The sequence below is a fragment of the Tenrec ecaudatus genome, chromosome 14 (assembly GCF_050624435.1).
Source record: "Tenrec ecaudatus isolate mTenEca1 chromosome 14, mTenEca1.hap1, whole genome shotgun sequence".
In the NCBI taxonomy this organism is placed as follows: domain Eukaryota; kingdom Metazoa; phylum Chordata; class Mammalia; order Afrosoricida; family Tenrecidae; genus Tenrec; species Tenrec ecaudatus.
Genome location: NC_134543.1, coordinates 89405542 through 89424407, shown reverse-complemented (window position 1 = coordinate 89424407; position 18866 = coordinate 89405542). Strand labels below are relative to the sequence as shown.

The 18866-nt window shown below is 37.2% G+C and overlaps 1 protein-coding gene across 1 annotated transcript in view; it reads right to left on the bottom strand.

The window, feature by feature from the left end:
• The window catches only part of KATNBL1 (katanin regulatory subunit B1 like 1), a 55929-nt gene that overhangs the window by 16064 nt on the left and 20999 nt on the right, over positions 1-18866 (bottom strand). Inside the window, exons 2-3 of the mRNA XM_075531235.1 lie at positions 4121-4251; positions 3590-3630 (exon numbers count right to left, since the gene is read on the bottom strand). Of these exons, the coding sequence (XP_075387350.1) occupies positions 3590-3630; positions 4121-4237 (158 nt within the window). The 5' untranslated portion in view covers positions 4238-4251. The remainder of the gene's footprint in view (positions 1-3589; positions 3631-4120; positions 4252-18866) is intronic.

The following is an 18866-nucleotide window of genomic DNA, read 5'->3' as shown; positions in this document are numbered from 1 at the left end:
ACAACAACAATCATGTACGAATATGAACGTAAGAAAACTGAAGTTGGTAAAAACAATGAAATGGAATGCATAATTATCACATATCCTAGGCATCAGTGAGCTGAAATGGATTGGTATTGGCCATGATGAATTGAACAATCATAATCTACCATGCCAGAAATCATAAACTGAATAGGAAAGACGTTGCATCCATTGGCAAAAAAAAAAAAAAAAAAAATCAGGACGTATACTCAAGTACAATTGCGTAAGTGACAGAATAATATCCATAAATCTACAAAGAAGTGCAGTTAATACGGCCACTAGTAAAATTTGCATTCAAACTATTAATGCCGATGATGAACAAAAAGAGTTTTACCAACTTCTGCAGTATGGAATTAATCAAACATGCAATCAAGATGCAATTATTGGTGAATGGATTGTGAAAACCGGAAACAAAGAAGGGTCAGTGATTTAAAAGTATGTCCTTGATTATAGAAATAATGCTGGAAAGCGATGACATAATTTTGCAAGAACAATGATCTATTCGTTGAAAACATCTTTTAAAAATAACACCAATGACGGCTATACACTGGATCTCGTTGGTTGGAGAGGCTCACTATCATCAGAACAAGGCCAAGAAGCAACTGTGAAACAGACCGTCAGTTACTAAAATGAACTGGTTTAACTTGAAGCTGAAGAAAACTAAAACAATACCAATAACCTTGAGAATGTCCTATTTGAGTTTAGAGACCATCTCTAGAACAGTGCATGACCAAAACACAACACAACAAACAAAACAAAACATAACAGCCAAGATGTGGGATGTCAAAGACACCGTATATGAAGAAAGCAAAAAGTTACTTAAAAGACTGAGGAAAATCTGAAACCTGAATGTAGATTAGCTAAGTGAATAGAAGAAACAGTCATGGTAAAAGAGCAGAACAGCACATCTTAAAGGACAGTTCAAGAAGAAAAAATACGTAAGTAATGAAAAATGCAAAGACCTGGAATTAGAAAACCAAAAGGGAAGGGAGATGCTTGGCATTTCTCAATCTGAAGGAACCGAAGAAAAAAATTCATGCCTGAGTTGCAATACTGAAGTATTTTATGGGCAAATATTGAAGGATGTAGGAATCATGAACAGAAGATGGAAGGACAACACAGAGTTTCTGGACCCAAAATAATTGGTTGGCATGCAGCCATTGCAAGAGGTAGCACATGATTAAGAACCCATGGCCCTGAAGGACGAAGTGCAAGCTGCCCTGGTTTTGCAGTGGCAAAAACCAAAGTTCCGTGAACTAACAGTATTCCCCGAGAGGTTTCAATAAGTGAATGAACATCAAATGCTCATTCATATATACCAAGACATTCAGAAAATGGGTACCTGGTCAATGGACAGGGAGAAATCCTTATTTATGTTTAATGCAAAGAAAGGTGATCCAGCAGGATGCAAAAATTATCAAGCAACATCATTAATGCACACAAAATAAAACCATGCTAGAGAGAGTTCTAGAACAGTTGCAGCAGTACACCGACAGGGAACTGCTAGAAATTCAAGTTGGACTCAGAAGAAGATGTGGAATGGAATGAGCAATACCACGGCTCACCGCACACAGACCTTGACTGAAAGCAGAGCATCCCACAAAGATGTTTATCTGTTTTACTGAGTATGCAAAGGTATTCAACGGTGTGTGTCACAGCTAATTATGGGGATTCCAGAGCAATTCATTGTGCTTTTGCAGAACCTGTACCACAAGGTAACTATTTGAAAACAACAAGGAAATAAATACCCTGTGGGTTAAAATCAGGTAAGGTGTACACTGGGTTATATCCTTTCACCATCCTCATGGAAGCTATATGCTGAGCAAACAATGCTGGACTTTTTGAAGCCTTGGTGGCAGACAATACACCTTGCAGCACAATATGAAGCGAATCTGAAGCAGTTACTGATGAATGTCAAAGACTACAGCCTTCAGTAAGAATTTTAACTCAGTGTAAAAAGCACCAAAATTCCTCACAACTGAAACAAGGAAAAATATCATGATAAATGAAAAAGAAAGAAATTGTCAAGGATTTCATTTTATTTATGCTTCTTAATCAACACCCATGGAAGCAGCAGGCAAGCAATCAGATGATATATTGCATTGTGCACATCGACAAAAAGATGCCTTTATAGTGTTAAAAAGCAAAGATGTCACTTTGAGGACTAAGGTACGCCTGATCTAAGCCAGGGTATTTTCAATTGCTTCAGATATAAATGCAAGTTGAAGATGACGGAGGAAGAATTAATGCATCGAATTGTGGTGCTGGCAAAGAATATTGATACACCATGGACTGCCAAAAGAATGAACAAATCTATCTTGGAAGCAGGAGCCAGAAATGCTCCAGAGAAGCAAAGATGAGAGACTTGGTCTCACATGCTTTGGGCATATATTATCAGGCTCAATCACTAGAGAAGGCTGTTATGTTTCATAGCAGGTCAGCGAAAAAGATAAAGACCCTCAGTGAGATGAACGGACCCACCACTGGGGTCCAACACAGTAAGCATTTTGAGGATGGTACAGGTTCAGGCAGTGTTTCATGTGTTTGTACATACAACTGTTAAAAGTCAGAACTTAACTTGCCAATAGCAAACTTTTGGTCTCAGGACCCTTTAAGTATACCGTGCCCCCCCCCCCCATATCAGAAAAAAGGCATTATTTTCTGTTTTATGCAAATCTCTAATACCTGGCTTCACAGAAGATAACCTAATTCTTCTATCTGCTTTTGCATTCAATCTATTGTGACAATAGATGTAATGCAAACTTAGAAAAAACACTGCAGTTACTTCCAAGAGAATGGAAATGAAGAAAGTAAATAATGGCTTGCTATTATTAGGAAAAATAGTTTTAACAACACAAACTCCTTGAAAGGGCTTCAGGGATCCCAACATCCTAATGTCAATTTGAGAAGGAAAACCATTTTTGCCACTTTTTCAGTGTATGTTCTTATTGTTAGTTGGCTGGGGCTCAGGTGACCTTAAGTATATCAAGCTAAGGGCTACTTGGTGCTTTGCCACTTCGTGATCATTGGAATGTTTGTGCCTATTGTTTCAACTATGTCAATAGATCTCAGCGGGCTCTATTTTTACCAACTCTGATACCGTATGTATAAAAGGACGAAGAACTGCCCAGTCCTGTGCCATCGTCAGGATCACTGCTGTTTGAGTCCAGTGCTTTGGTTATTGTACCCATCATTGAGTTTCCCTCATCCCCACTGATCTCGTTTGTCAACTATGATGGCCTTTGCTTTTCTTCTTTTAATAAGCAGTTTTATTGGGCCATAATCCATGCATCACACAATTCAACAGTTTCATCAATGAAGTCCTTTTCTTGAGGCATGAGAAGACTTCAAAAAGTTCATTTAGAAATGAAATGAAAAGATAACGGAGAATTTCCATGAGTTTCTGAATCCCCCTTGTCTGTTTAGCCATGGTCCCTGGCACACAGGAATGGTATGATAAGAAGGCAACCATTATTATGATAGAAAAAGAATAGCTTTTTTCCCTGTCTTCACTCTTCCCCAGTTTCCAGTATTTTTTGTTTCCCACAAAGTTTAAAGTTACCCTTACCTATTTATGTAAGCAGCCAACTGTTTTGGAGATTTCTTAACCTGAAAATGAAATAATTATACATATTTACATTTTTAATGGAGTTATATAAACTTTGTGGTTGATATCAACAGCTAAAAATTTCATATCAAAGCTTTCTATGTTGCAATACTGTGGGTATAACTCTTCATTTTCACTCCTAGTCATATATTACACTTATGATATGCCACATATACTCACTAGGTGCTTGCTTAATGAATGAGCTAATTTCAATGAGTTAAAAGAAGTTATATCTATACTAATTAGCCTTGAAAAGCTGAACATATCTCAGAGATCCCTCTTTAACTATTAAATATCCAAATAATGTCCTATCAAAATAGTGTGGTCAATAAGCTTGAACTTTGGGAACAGAAATTATTTTCAACATTTCATTGATTCTATCCATTCTTTAATCCATTATTACTCTTCCATTGTTTAAATAATTTAATCATAATTATGTACAGCCTTTACAGTTTAAATTTCTCAGTTGTTACCTAGAAACCACGAACTTACCTCCTTCATGTTCTTATTAGTGAAATTAGAGTTCCTTTTTCTGGGAAGATCAATGGAATGATCCTCAGTATTATTACAAAAGTTCCGTTTTTTAACATTGTGGGTTTCAGATGCCATAATCTCTTAAATACCTAGACAACAAAAGAAAAATAATAAATAGAAAATACAAAATGTAAAAGAGGAGAAAAAAAAAGAGGTCCATCATTTACCATATACACTTGTGTACAAGCCAAGTTTTTCAGCACATTTTTAATGCAGTTTTTGTGGTAAAATTAAGTACCTAGCTGATATTTGTCAGCTTATATACTCAAGTATATATGGTATTTAACATACAAATATACAGCATGTCCCTTCTAAGCAAAAAAACACATCAATGAGGGAGAGAACATAATTAATTTAAAAAATCATTTTATTGGGGGTTTGTACAACTCAATTATCACAATACACACATACATCCATTGTGTCAAGCACATTTGTATCTATGTTGCCATCATCACTTTCAAAACATTTTCTTTCTACTTGAGCCCGTGGTATCAGCTCATTTTTTCTTCTCCGAGAACAAAATTCTAATATATAAATTTTTTTTAAATCTTAAATACAACAGAAACAAAAAGCATGGCATTCTAAGAAATTGCAGACCTTATGTCCTCTTTCTTTAGTTTCAACCAGTTATAAAAATATTTTATATATTTTTTCAAAACAAGATATTGATTTCCCCACTTTCATTATCAATAACCATATATTAAATGTTACATTAAGGCATTAAATTGGTGGTACTGTTGAGGGTTTGACAGCTAAATTCAAGGTTAAAAACCATAAGCAACTCTGTGGAAGAAAGGTGAGACAATGTGCTTCTAAAAAGTTTTTTAGCCTTGGAAAAATTATTGATGTTATCAATGCAATTGCCTTATACCCCAGGGGGATGAATGACAGTTTTTCTTGTTTCTTTGTTTTTCTGCCATTTGTTTGCTTTTCTTCCATGTTTGTTTTTTTGCTGGTTGGTTTGGTGCTGTTGTTGTAGTTGGTCTTACGGGGTTTTGATTTGTCATAATACAACTGCCAAAGTAAACCAGAGTTGTGCAGATGGATAAGCAGATGGATTCTGGACTCCCACTTAGCTCCAGCCCCAAGGCAAGAACAATTAGTCCTTGTAACATGGCCTTGGTCGATACTCATCATCATGAAATGATCACTGAAGATAAGGGTGCTACAGCAAAGTATGGTGAAGAAATCAGATGGTGCCCAGCTATCAACCGGAATAGTGCCTGCGGTCTTAAAAAGCTGTATTCAAACAAGCAGCCATCTAAGTGAGATGTCAACAAAGTCCCCATGGAAGAAGCACACCAGTTTGTGCGATCCAAAGATGACACTAACAAAATCCAAAAATAATGAAGGGAAAAGTATCAGAGCTTAAATTATGAACATCCAATTTGCAGAAGGCTCTGGAGGACAGTGGGAGCCCAAAATCTATCTGCAGAGTGTCTAGTCAGATTAAGCTCCTGGCAGATCCGCTCTAGTCACAGGCAAGGGTCTTGAACAACTTTACTATCAGACAGAGAACATTGTAAACTTGATTGTGCTGGATCAAACTTGATACTTAGTCAGCTGACCTCCCACTTGACACAGCTGAATTTATTCTAGGCTCAAGTACTTCTTGCTGTTCCAGGACAAAAATGCCCTCCCTGGCTTTTTAAATATTGATGGTGGTTTTTTTCTTTCTTACTCATTATTTGTATTTTTAACTATATATTTTTATTGTTTTATCCTTACCACCTTGTTTTTTATTGTTTCTGTTGGGTTTCCCAGTTTGTGAAGCATAAAAGGAGTAGATACATCAAGATAATAACTGATGTAATGGTTTATGAGGGATGTGGGGGTGGGGAGTGGAAGACAGGGAGGGTGAAGGGGATTTGGGAACAAACAATGAATGCAGGAGAGGGGAAAGGAGAGGGAATACTAGAACTGATTGTGATTATATATATATATATATATATATATATATATATATATATATATATATATACACACAAGCAATTTAATAATGAAGGTAAAAAAGATGAACACTAAAAGCTTTGAGAAGGATTGAACTTGAAACCATCATACATAGCTAGTGGGTAATAGGTCATATAAATCTCTAAGAATAATAGTTTGGCAATTTCTTAAAATGTTAAATATAAATTTACAATAAGGTCCAGCAATTTCAGTCATAGGTATTTATTTACCCAGGAGAAATGAAATATATATGTTTATACAAAGGCGTATACGCATAAATTCAAAACAGCATAAATCAGAATAGCCAAAATTCAGAAATAACTCAAATGTCTGTCAACTGGTAAACAGATGAACAAAAGTATGGTATATCCACACAATGAAATACTATTGGGCAATAAAAAATATATATATATTTATTACAGGTATGGACTAAGAAACAGAAACAAAACAAAAAGCCATAATATCTGATTCTATTTATATTAAAACCCACAAAAGAAAAATCTATACAGACAGATTAGTGGTTCACTAGGGCTGGATTGGGAGCAGAGAGTAACTACAAATGGGAACATAAGATTTTTTTTTTGATGATGTAAATGTTCTACAATTAGATTATGGTGATACTTACTTACAATTATGTATAATTAGTAAATTGTACACTCACAATAAGTGAATGCTATGATATGTAACTGACGTGGGTGAAAGGAGAGAGCAGACAGCGTAAAATATGAAAACAAAAATAATTTATAATTTATCAAGGGTCCACAAGGGTGGGAGGGAAAAAAGGGGAGCTGATATCAAGAGCTCAAGTAGAAAGAAAATGTTTGGAAATGATGGCAATATAGATACAAATGTGTTTAATACAATTGATAATATGGATTGTTATAAGAGCTTGTTAAGAACTCCCAATAAAATGATTAAAAAAAAGAAGACCGCAGAGTCATCGTACTAAAAAGAACTAGACTTTTGTCCATTTCAAGAGTTAGCATATAAAACAAGGATGAGGCTTTTCCTTCCATCTAGGGATGACCCTTAAAGGGGGAAAAAAAGTTTTAAAAAAATTTTAATAATGATATAGTATATTTATTCATTATAAGAATTTTGTTTAAACACACATAATATTTATATTTTATTCCTTCACTTAGGGAAATTTAATTCATATTCTTTTTTTAAAAAAGGTTTTAAAGCCCCTAATAAAACGTTTAAAACAAAAAAAATCAATTCAATAAATGCATTTGTCATAAAAAAAAGGTTTTAAAAGAGAAGGAAATGTTCAAAATTGTAGTGATAAATTCTCACATAGAAATGTTTACATACTACACATTCTATTTTGCTTTGTGTCTCACTTATTTCTTAACACCTCTCTCCAGCAATAATATAGGATCGCCCTTTTGCTCAAGAGTATTTGATAGTACTACTGAAATTAGTTTAATATAATGATTGTAGTGCTGTATCTATGAAGGCATACACAAAAAGAGTAGGAATCTGAAATGGGATTAAGAAGGGTTGGAGACGGTGATTATATAAAAGAGAAAAGATAATCTTTTCATGAGAAAAAATAAAAGAAGCAAGATCTTAAGAGAATAAAAGCAAAGGCTAAGGATAGCAAGAGTCCAAAACACTAGCCTCTTATTTATTTGGACATTTTGTTAACCTGAACATGGTATCCTAAATACTGGCTACAGTGCAATTTTTAAAACATATTTATTACTCTTGAGAACATACATAACAGAACATATACCAATTCCAGTTTCTACGAGTTCAATTCAGTGACACAGATGACATACTTTGAGTCGCACAACCATTCTTACCTTCCTTTCCAAGTTGTTCCCGCCCCAGTAACAAACTCAGGGCTCCCTAAGTGTCCTATCTAATTGTTCAAGTTGCTGCTGTCAGTTGGATCCGGTGTGGTGGTGTTAGGTGCCAGAGAACTGGTTCTGTTGCACAGTGACCCTACAGACAACAGAATGAAGCACTGCCCAGACCTGAGCCATTCTCCCGATTGTTGCTATATTTGAACCCAGTGTTGCAGCCTCTGTGTCCATCCAGATCATCAAGGTCTTCCTCTTTTTCGTAGCCCTTCTACTTTACAAAGCATGATGTCTTTTCCCAGAGACTGATCTCTCCTAATATGATCTCTCCAAAGTATGTAAGACAAAGTCTCACCATGCACACTTCCTAAGGAACATTCTGGCCATATTTCTTTCAAGACAGATTTGGTTGTTTGGTGGTACTTTCAATATTCTTTGCCAGCACTTCAATTTAAATGCACCAATTATTCTTTCGTCTTCCTTATTCAGTGTCTAACTTTCACATGCATATGAGGCAATTGAAAATATCATGGCTTGGGTCAGGCACACCATAGTCCTCAAAATGATATCCTTGCTCTTTAATGTTACAGAGTCTTTGCAGCAGATTTATAAAACGCAGTGTGTCTTTTGATTTCATGACTGCTGCTTCCATGAGCATGGATTTTGAAGGTCTATGGCAAAGGAGGCAATTATTCATAGAGGCAATTAGCCATCTCCTCCTATCCCTGACTCCCTTCCTCCGCGACTCCAGGCAAAGAGAGATCAAGTAGATCTTGAATGGCACCTGCAAAATTTTAAGATTCCCTTCACAGTCCCAACCATGCAACAAACTAGGAGATAGAACAGAGAGCACTATTTTCTTAAATAACATACAATGATTGCTTCAGGTATTTTGGGGGGCAGAAAGGTGGAAATACAATATATAGAAGATGGAAGGATGAATCTTTACAGAGTAGCTATAAGATCTATCACAATTTCTGGCAATTTGACAGATTAAATAGCTCTAAATGTTCAGATACTCCCTCTCTGCTACATGAAAAATACTCATGAGACAGGTACAGTTCCGGATAAAATTTAGTTAAGCTTTCTTTTTTATTTTATTATACTATTGTACATTGACTATTTAAATAATAATCATCAAAATCTCACAATTTCATTCTCCTCCTTGGAAAAAGGGGCAGGGTGGGCGGCAGGGTGGGGGGGGGGAGCATAACTGCATAACAAAAATCTTGCTGATTAATATTCATTGTATCAGAGACCCTCCTCCAATCACAACCATACGGCCACTGCCACGATTACAAGGGACACGTATGGTATCCCCAGGGGTCTTCAGGCTAGAAACAGTTTATAATCACTGTCTTATTATAATAAAATATAATAAAAAACAAATTTTAGGATTTATAGTTTCATCCTCTTCTCTCCTTTTAATCCAGAGAGATCAAGTAACCAGAACAAAGTCACTTAGATAGGTAATGGCAGAATACAGAATCCATTATTTTCTATCGTATGTTTTTATTAATAGAAGCCAGTGCAGTCCCTACTAAAGCAGACATTTTCAACCTAAAATAACCAAACTTCATAATGCCATTTAAGCCAAATAAGATGAGTACTAATTTTTCTGAAGAGATAACAAATAGCTACACAGACAAACAAACGTTAAGGGAGCCCTATTTCCTAACCCTCCTTAACACATACAAGTAACCTCTTGTTTCCTAAGGCTCACCATGGGATTCGTAAATTTTGATGGCAAATCTGTTTTCTCTATGTGGTACCTCAAAAGTGAAAGGGATGGGTAAATTTGAATGTGTTACTTCAAGTAAGAATTTCAGAGGGGGAAGAAAATAAAAGAGGGACAGAGGGGGGTAAAAATAAGAGTAATGAGGAAATTTTCAGCCTATAGGGCCTAGAGAACCTGACTACGGCAATACTTATGTTTAATAATGGAATTTGGATCAGGTTAGGAAAAAAACTCCAAAACAAAACCAAAGTGATAAAAAGGGAATTGAGTAGTTGGATAGGAAACAGGCGACCCTCAGGAAGTGACCACCACCAGTTGGATGGCCTAACATTCTATTTTGAATATCTGCAACTATGAAAGATTTGGGGAGTTGGGGTAGCTTTATAACAATAATGAAATAACTTGTAAGTATCCATGGTATTTATTTTCTAATCTAATGAAAAATTTTAAATATTGTCAATCTGTATGTGAAATTTACACCAATAAAGGACAAGGAGCATTTTTTTTAGAAAGCCAAGGTTAATCCAAATAAAGGAACTCAATACTTAAAATGGAATGCAAAAAACAATGTTTTCCATTGGGCCTCTACTCAAGTACTCCCTGAATGCAAGAACACTTTGTTCTATTAACCTGGAATTCCATGATGCTCACCTTCCCAACATGATGGCTGAAGACAAAGTGGGTGCATAAGCAAATGTGGTGAAGAAAGCTGATGGTGGCCGGCTATCAAAATATATAGTATCTGATGTCTTAAAGGCTTGAAGATAAACATGTGGCAACAAAACCCAAATGAAAGCATACCAGCCTGTGTGATTATGTGTGATTATGAGGTGTCAATAGAATCAAGTACCAGGCATCAAAGACCCAGAACAAAAAAATCGTATCATTGTGAATGAGGGGAAGTAAGGAGTGGAGACCCAAAGCCCATCTGTAGGCAATTGGACACCCCCTTACAGAAGAGTCACAGAGAGAAGACGAGCCAGTCAGGGTGCAGTACTGCACCGATGAAACATACAACTTTTCTCTAGTTCTTTAATGCTTCCTCTCCGCCACTATCATGACCCCAATTCTACCTTAAAATTCAGGCTAGACCAGAGTTTGTACATGGGTACACATCAAAGCTGGAAACACGGGGAATCCAGGACAGATAAACCCTTCAGGACCAATATTGAGAGTAGCCATACGAGGAGGGTAAGGGGGAAGTGGGCAGAGAAAGGGGGAACTGATCACAATGATCTACATATAACTCCCTCCCAGGGGGATGGGCAACAAAAAAGTGGGTGAAGGGAGACATGGACAGTGTAAGACATGAAAAATAATAATTTATAAATTATCAAGGGTTCATGGAGGGACGGAGGGTGGGGAAGGGAGGGGAAAAATGAGAAGCTGATACCAAGGGCTCAAGTAGAAAGAAAATGTTTTGAAAATGATGATGGCAACATAGATACAAATGTGCTTGACACAATGGATGTATGTATGGATAGTGATAAGAGTTGTACGAGCCTTAAAAAAAATATATATATATATACACACACACACACATAGATATATATATACTGTTTTCAAAAATGCTGCATAAAATACACTTATTCTGGGCATAGACCTGATCTAAGGAAAATTTACCTGGAGTGTGCCATACATCACCTTTTATCTTAAAAGCGGTAAAAAAGAAAGAGAAAGAGAGAGAGAAACAGCAGAAGAGAAGTCTCAATACCACCAGGACAGAAAAGCTGGAAAGAGTGTATCCTTTGGACTTGGAATTCCCTGTCCCCAAGATGAGAACCTCCTTGACCCAAGAGAAGGTTGATGCCAAAATACATGGCAATCTTCAAGGAACACTGAGCACACAGACACTGAGAAGAAAGGGAAAGCTTCTCACACAGCTGAGAACGCTGTTCCTGAGAGCTAGAACCTTGAATTCAAACTTGAGAGAATAAATTTATACATGCTAAGGTTAAAAAAATTTGCATGAAATGAAAGCTCAAAAATATATTTTTAAAAAGGACAACTTAATGTATAACTCTTATTTTATTATATGTATATAATAAAATATATCATAAGATCTAGCCATTCTAATGGCTATATTCAAGATAAAACAGGGATATTTTAAAAATTTTTTTAAAAAACCCAAAAAACAGGGATATTTATTGCTGATAGGAGCATAACATTTTTCATTTATATGGTTTTTGTATATTTTACAATAAACATGAATTATTTTTATAATATGAAAGCAATACTTTAATATAATAAATCATTATCTTATAAAAAGTGGCTTAATGTATAACTCTTTTGCAGTAAATGGGTGAAAAAGTATAAATACCCACATTGAGAGGAAACATTTCATAGAAGAATCTATTTAACTTTTCCAAAATTAGGACAACTCCATCTAATTATTTTCAGTGCTTGTGCTTGTCTTCCATTGGAACTTTACTCCCACACATACTTTCGTATCTTCAATTTCTACCTTTGAACTGATTCCTCTCCTGCTTTCAAACATACTCATGTTTCCCCTATCAACTCCTATATTCTTTCTGTTTCCCTTTCCTGCCAAATTTCTACAATGAGTGCTTTTTAGCTTCATCTTTCTCGTTAACCCTTTGCATTCTTATTTTTATTCTGCCCTCATTTGGGGGGGGGGTTGTATATCTTCAAGGTCACTAGCAACTATAAGGGAGCCTTTATAGTATGATGATGTTCATCAGAGTCAGACAGGCCAACTGTCTCTTCTCAACTTTCATCACTGTATGGGGCTGTCTCTGAACCTCAGGGTTCATAAATCATACCCTATCCTGACTTATTTTATTCCCTTACCATTCTTTTTGTTCCTTTCTCTTTAGCAATTCATTTCTCTCTATACTGAGAAGAAAATACTACCCAGCCTCTCCCCTACCTTGTATATATTTTCCTTACTAATATGCCATTGCTAGGTCAAAATTGGTGGCGTTCTGGTGGAGTAGTGGTTATGTGTTGGACTGTGAACCAACTGGAAGCTTTTTCAATGATTTAAAAGGTGCACATGCAACACATGAAGTTGATTGCTATGAAGAATTTGTGAAGTTTGGGTTCAATTAGGCTTCATCCCTGAATTCATAACCTAGGGACTATAGTGCTCGAACAGCAGCTGGTCCATGAACCACAATTTAAGTAGGAAGGCTGCAGATAATTTCTGAACTTCCCAAGAAATGAAGAACTAGACCTTAGAAAAGCAGCCTTAGTGGCTTAGTAGTAAAGCACTCGGCTACTTACCCAGAAATTGTCAGCCTGAACCCATAACCTGCTCCACAGCTTCCAGAGATTCCAACCTTGGGAAGCCTATGGAGCAGTTCTACTTTGTCTTATGGAGTCTTCAAGAGTCAGAACTGATTTGATGGCAACAAATGGGGTTTAGCATTGCTATTGAAATTGGAATTTTCCAACTTCCAAAAATTCAGCCATTGAAAGCTCTGCAGTACAGTAATGCTTAGATTTCCTTCTGCTGTTCAAAGATATTTGAATAGTTATTTCTACTCTTTGAAATACAGGTTTTCTTTGCAGCTTTACTTCCCTATACGATTTCCTTTATTTGATAACCTAATTTTTTTTGAGGGAATGATTTTCCTGAGTCTTAAGCTACTAAGAAGATACACTAGGAACATGGTGCAACAGTTCAGTACTCAGCAGAATGGCCGCCAGTTAGAACCCCTCAGCAGCTCCATAGGAGGAAGACCTGGTGGTGATAAGTTCCCATGAAGACGACTGTCAAGGAAATCCCACGGGGCAGATCTACTCTGTCCAATAGTTGCAATGATTCAGAATCCATTCAACAGCAGTGGACTTTGTTTGGTTAGTACACGAAAAAGCTTGAAGGCTTTTCAATGATTTAAAAGCTGCATGTGCACAGGTAAAGGTGATTGTGATGAAGAATCTACTGGGAGAGAAGGTGATTCAACTGTTTTAAAGTGAGGGTAATTTCACCTAATATTAAAGGGCAAGGTAGGAGTTGTCTGTAAATTGGCTATTCAGAATCTAGGGACTGCTGGTTTTCACAATTATGGTTTACTAGGGAAGTTCCAGACTACAACTTGAGACAGGATATCTACAGTCCTTCAATCTGTGACAGCTTCCTGGTAAGACAGCTCTTGGCTGTGCCTGAAAGCAGATGGTTCTCTCGGCAATGCCAGCTGACAGGACTTTCTCTGAGCCTCTGCCCTGCTTGGAAATGGTTAGTTACAACTCTAGCTCCACTGACAAGTGTCCACCAGCAAGACTTATCCAAAGGTACCCGGTGCTCTTGCTTGGTGGGTCAGCAAACCCACTGCAGCTGCCTCGTGCCAGTCTTTTGGCTCCTGCCACATACATACTACTTCTGCCATTTCTTTCCATCTTCAGTTTTACAGCTCTCTCTGTGCCCAGGAGGTTCAACACAGGGACCTCAGGCTCAAAGGACTTGTTCTGCTCCAGGTTCCTTATGGTAGTTAGCTTGCCTACACCTCTGAGGAACTGGCCCTTACATCAACTCCCTTGGTAGACCACAATGAATCAACTCCCTCAAGGTCACTTAATCCTCAAGGTGGACACACACACACACACACACACACACACACACACTGTGACCTTGCAGTGAAGTGAAATTTCTTAATATGGCTCTTTTATCCATGTCTCTGTAACTTTCACCAAATGATTCATTGGATCATGCAATGAGGCCATGTATAACACAAATAGAGTAGATTGCTTATTTTTGGTTGCAGCATTCTCCCAACTACGAGGTTGAACCCTGTGTTAGTCTGGGTAGACCAGAGAAACAAATTCAAAGAGACACTCATGTGTGTACGACAGAATTTTATATAAAGGGCAATTTTACATTAAGAAAGCATCCCAACCCAGTACAGTCCAAGCCCATAAGTCCGATATTATCCATATGTCCAATACTAATCTATAAAGTCCTTCTCAGACTCACGAAACATATGCAATGATGCCAAGGGCAGGACAATCACAGGCCAGTGGATAGAAAGTCTTTGGATCCAGTGAGGGTGTAAGCATCTCAGTGCTGGCAGGGGTCTCCACGTGGCTTCTCCATTTCCCAGGGCACAGAATCTATCAGTGTAGTGCCATGTGTCTTGTCAGTAGAACATGTCTCAGGGAGTCAGCAGAGAGAGTGTCTACTACCTCAAAGGAGGAAAAAAATTCAGATTTCCCAGAATTCTCCAGAGAAAGCCATGCCCACACAGAGGCCTTATAGGTTATAACTTGATTGACAGGCCAGACTCCACCCCTTCACTAGTAATCCTCTCAAGTCCCAAATTGACACCAGATTATGTAATTACCACAAGCCCTCTCAGCAGGAAGAGAAAATCCTACAACCACTGGATGTGGAGCAGATTCAAAATCTCAAGTCAGAGAGATTTTGTCAGGGAGGCTGAGACTAGAGGATGAGGCATGGAGATCAGACCAAAGGAGGCAGGTAGAGACCACAGGTTTAAGAAGGAGACCTCGGGATACAACAAAAGAACACCACCAAGACGATGGGGCAGTGCTATAGAGAGCATGCACTGGCTTCCCGGCTACAGAGGCCTAAGCCAAGAGACTATGAGGCTAAGAGACAGAGGACGGAAGAAACCAGTGACAGCGTCCTTACTGTTTACTGATCCTAACTTGTGATCACTTGTTAACTTCATTATAAAACCCCAATTATGTTTTGTTTCGTTCTAGGTGGCCATTGCAATGAATTATTGAACCCAGCTTAGAAGTAGAGTACTGTAGAAGGAACGACTAGTGTTAGAATAGGTAAAGAATGATGGAAAATGGACGTATGTCTGGTCTCTGCCTTGCGGTGATAGGAAAGTCAGAGCAGATCAGATAAGGCCTTCCTGCATGCTGTTTATGCAGATCTTCAAAAAACCATACCCGCTGCCATCAAGTCAATTCTGTTCAAAGCATGGAGCCGAGGCATTCTATCTCCATTGCCAATACTCTTAACATAATATAATGTCTGCCAACTAATATGAGGAATTAAAGATTAAGTGGGTAAGAAAGATATTATTACTTTTTAGTTCTCTATTTTTGGCAGCTTATTTAACTTATTCTAAATCTGTTTTCATAAATGTAAAGTGGAAATTTTGCTGTGAAGGTCAAAATAAAAAGACATGTGAGCTATTACTGCTATTATTACTCTATGTTACATAAAATATATGTATAATTCTGGTACTTTTTAGAAGAAAAATTTGACAAACAGGTGGAGTATGAACTCATTTTAAGATGTCTTCAATTTAGAGATCATAAAGTATCACCTACAAAGAGACACTACTGAAAATTATCCTGAAAAAATAAGCATAAGCTAGGTTTATTGCATGAAAAATGGGATGTATAATTCCTACTTATTTACTTTCCTATATTAATTTCCCACTATTTTTCCATAAAAATTACCAACTACTCAACAATTAAAAATATAAATGGATCACACAAAATGCACAAATCAAATACAATATGCTAAGTGAAAAAAGACAGACTTAAAAAGTTACATACTAAAAATTCCATTTATATAGGAGTCTAAAGATAAAATGGGGGCAGGAAAAAACAAGATTACTAGTGTCTCAAGGAAAACAGGGCCTGATTGCCAAGGGGCAAGAAGCAACTTTCTGAGCCTTGATAGTAGTTACATGACTATGTGCATGTCAAAACTCATGTAAATGATACTTCAATATCTGGCTTTTAAAAATTGTGGTGCAGAACACATGTCATTGAGGGCTTCTCACTAACCTCCTTGAACCTTTCATACCCACTTGCTAGAGGTGAAAAATAATGCTGCACTAGGCCCACATTCAATCAATTGTCTTCAGGAAACCAGTCCACCTATTAGCCTAGAAGTACCTTAAATGTTCCCCAAAGTATCTAGAATATATATTTGTTCAAGTATTGATGACTAAGCCCTGCTGGTTTTCTTCTTGCTCTGCTCAGCTGTGTGGGTTGGATGGGCTCTCAGCACAGATGTGGGGTAAGAGATTTGTGGCAGTTAAATAATCTGTCAACTTACGAAGGGGTGGTGTCTAGCCTGTCAATCAGGTCACAGCCAATGAGGCATCTGTGTGGGTATGGCCTTCTCCTGAGGATTCTAGGAGCTTCTATCTTCCTCCCTGGAGGCTGGAGACACACTTTTGCTCTGATTGTCTCCTTTCGAGGCATTCCTGTTGACAAGCCACATGGAGTTACGGTGATAGAGCCACAGCCCTGGAGCTGGAAGAGCCACATGGTGACCCACACCAGTGCTGAGGTGCTCCCACCACCACTGGATCTATAAGATTTTTCACCCATTGGCCTGTGATCTTCCTGCATTTGGTATCATTGCATGTGTTAGAGAGGAATTTATGGACTCACATCAATATATGGGGTAATATCAGACTTATGTATTTTATCTGGATTGGGCTGGGATGTTTTCTTAGTGTAACAGTTGCTCTTCAATATTAAGTTCTCTCTTACACACATGAGTGTCTATGAATTTGCTTCTCTAGTCAACCTGCCTGACACAAGATGAATCTGTAATGTGGGCAAAAACTGAGAAGTTGATGAAGAAATTTATAATGGACAGACCGCATACTGATAAAATCCAAACCCACTGAACAATTTTAAGATAACAAAGAAGATACCCAGACTTTATATGCCAGTAACATAAATGTTATCAAACTTCAACTGCTAGTTACTAATTATGAGTTTAAACCAAGTGTAGAAGACAGGGTAATCCATTAAATACCACCATGGGGAGACAAAAAAAATGGAGAGAATGGCTATTTTTGAGATGCATGACTTAATTTCCTTAACAAATAACTTGCAAGAATAAATAACAGGAAGAATCTATGCACTAAAAGAGTCTTAAGTCTGTCAACTAAATACAACATGTGAATATTGCTTAGACCCTAATTTACAATGAAAATTGTAAAAAAATATTAAGAATCAAGGAAAATTTGAATATTGACTGGCTATGTGAGGACAGTAGGCAAGTATTTGCTTACTGCTCTAAAATATAGCCGACCAAATATACTTAAAGTGTGCATCTGAACCTACCCATACATATTAACCCACGAAATCATCACGAGGGTGAACCTATGCTGTATGAACCTCTTGAAATGGCTGCATGCCAACCAATGAGAATTGGTACAAATGCTCTGCAGTTCTTTCATCTTCTCTTAATGCTTCCTGCATCATATAACTGCTCAATATTTCAACTCAAGGCTTGAATTTTTTCTTCAGTTCAGTTTGGGAAGGGCTGGATGTGTTCTTCCCTTTCAGACTTTTAACTCCAGGGCTACAAATATTTCACTGTAATGTTCTACTTTGTCTTCTTTAGCTGCCCTTTGAAATTTTTTGCTCAGCTCTTTTACTCCACAAATTCTGCAAATTTCAGAGTTTCTTCACACATCTATTTTGGTCTTTTTAGTGTCCTTTTCTTTCTTCATGTATGATCCTCTCAATGTTCTCCCATGATTTGTCTGGGCTTTAGTCATTCATGTTCAGAGTCAAATTTATTCCAGATGGTCTCTAAATTCAAGTATGTTGCACTGATGTTCATATTTTGGCTATTGTTAACTTGTTTTAATTTTCTTCAGCATCACGCAAATTTACATAGGAGTAGCTAACAGTCCATTCTATAGGAGCAGTTGATCTGTTCCACAACTGAACCCTGGCCTTGTTTTGGTCTTTAATAATGAATCTTTCGCCTCTGTCTACAGATTGTCAATTTTACTCCTATGTAATCCACCTGGCAAGGTCCATGTATATTATTGCCATTTGTGTTGTTTTAAAAAGTACTTGCAATGAAAAAGTTGTTGGTCTCGCAAAATTCTATTATGTAATCTCCTATATGATTTCTGTCACCAAGGCCTTTGTCACCAAGGCCCTATTTCCAACTACCAATTTTTTCTCTTTTGTTTCCAACTATTTCAATTCAATCACCAGTAAACCTCAACTCATCTTGATTGTATGTCTGATCAATACTGGAATGCAAAGGCTCATAGAATTCTTCGTTTTCCTCATCTTAGGCTTTAGTGGTTGTTTGGTATGAAATTTTAAATAATAGTTTTATTAACTGGTCTTTCTTGTTGGTCCACTGACATTGTACTTCATATGGATCTCGAAGTGATCTTTCTGATGATAAATGCAACACCATTTCTCTTCAGCATGTCATTTCCAGCACAGTGAACTATATGATTGTGAGATTCAAAATGGCCCACACAAACCT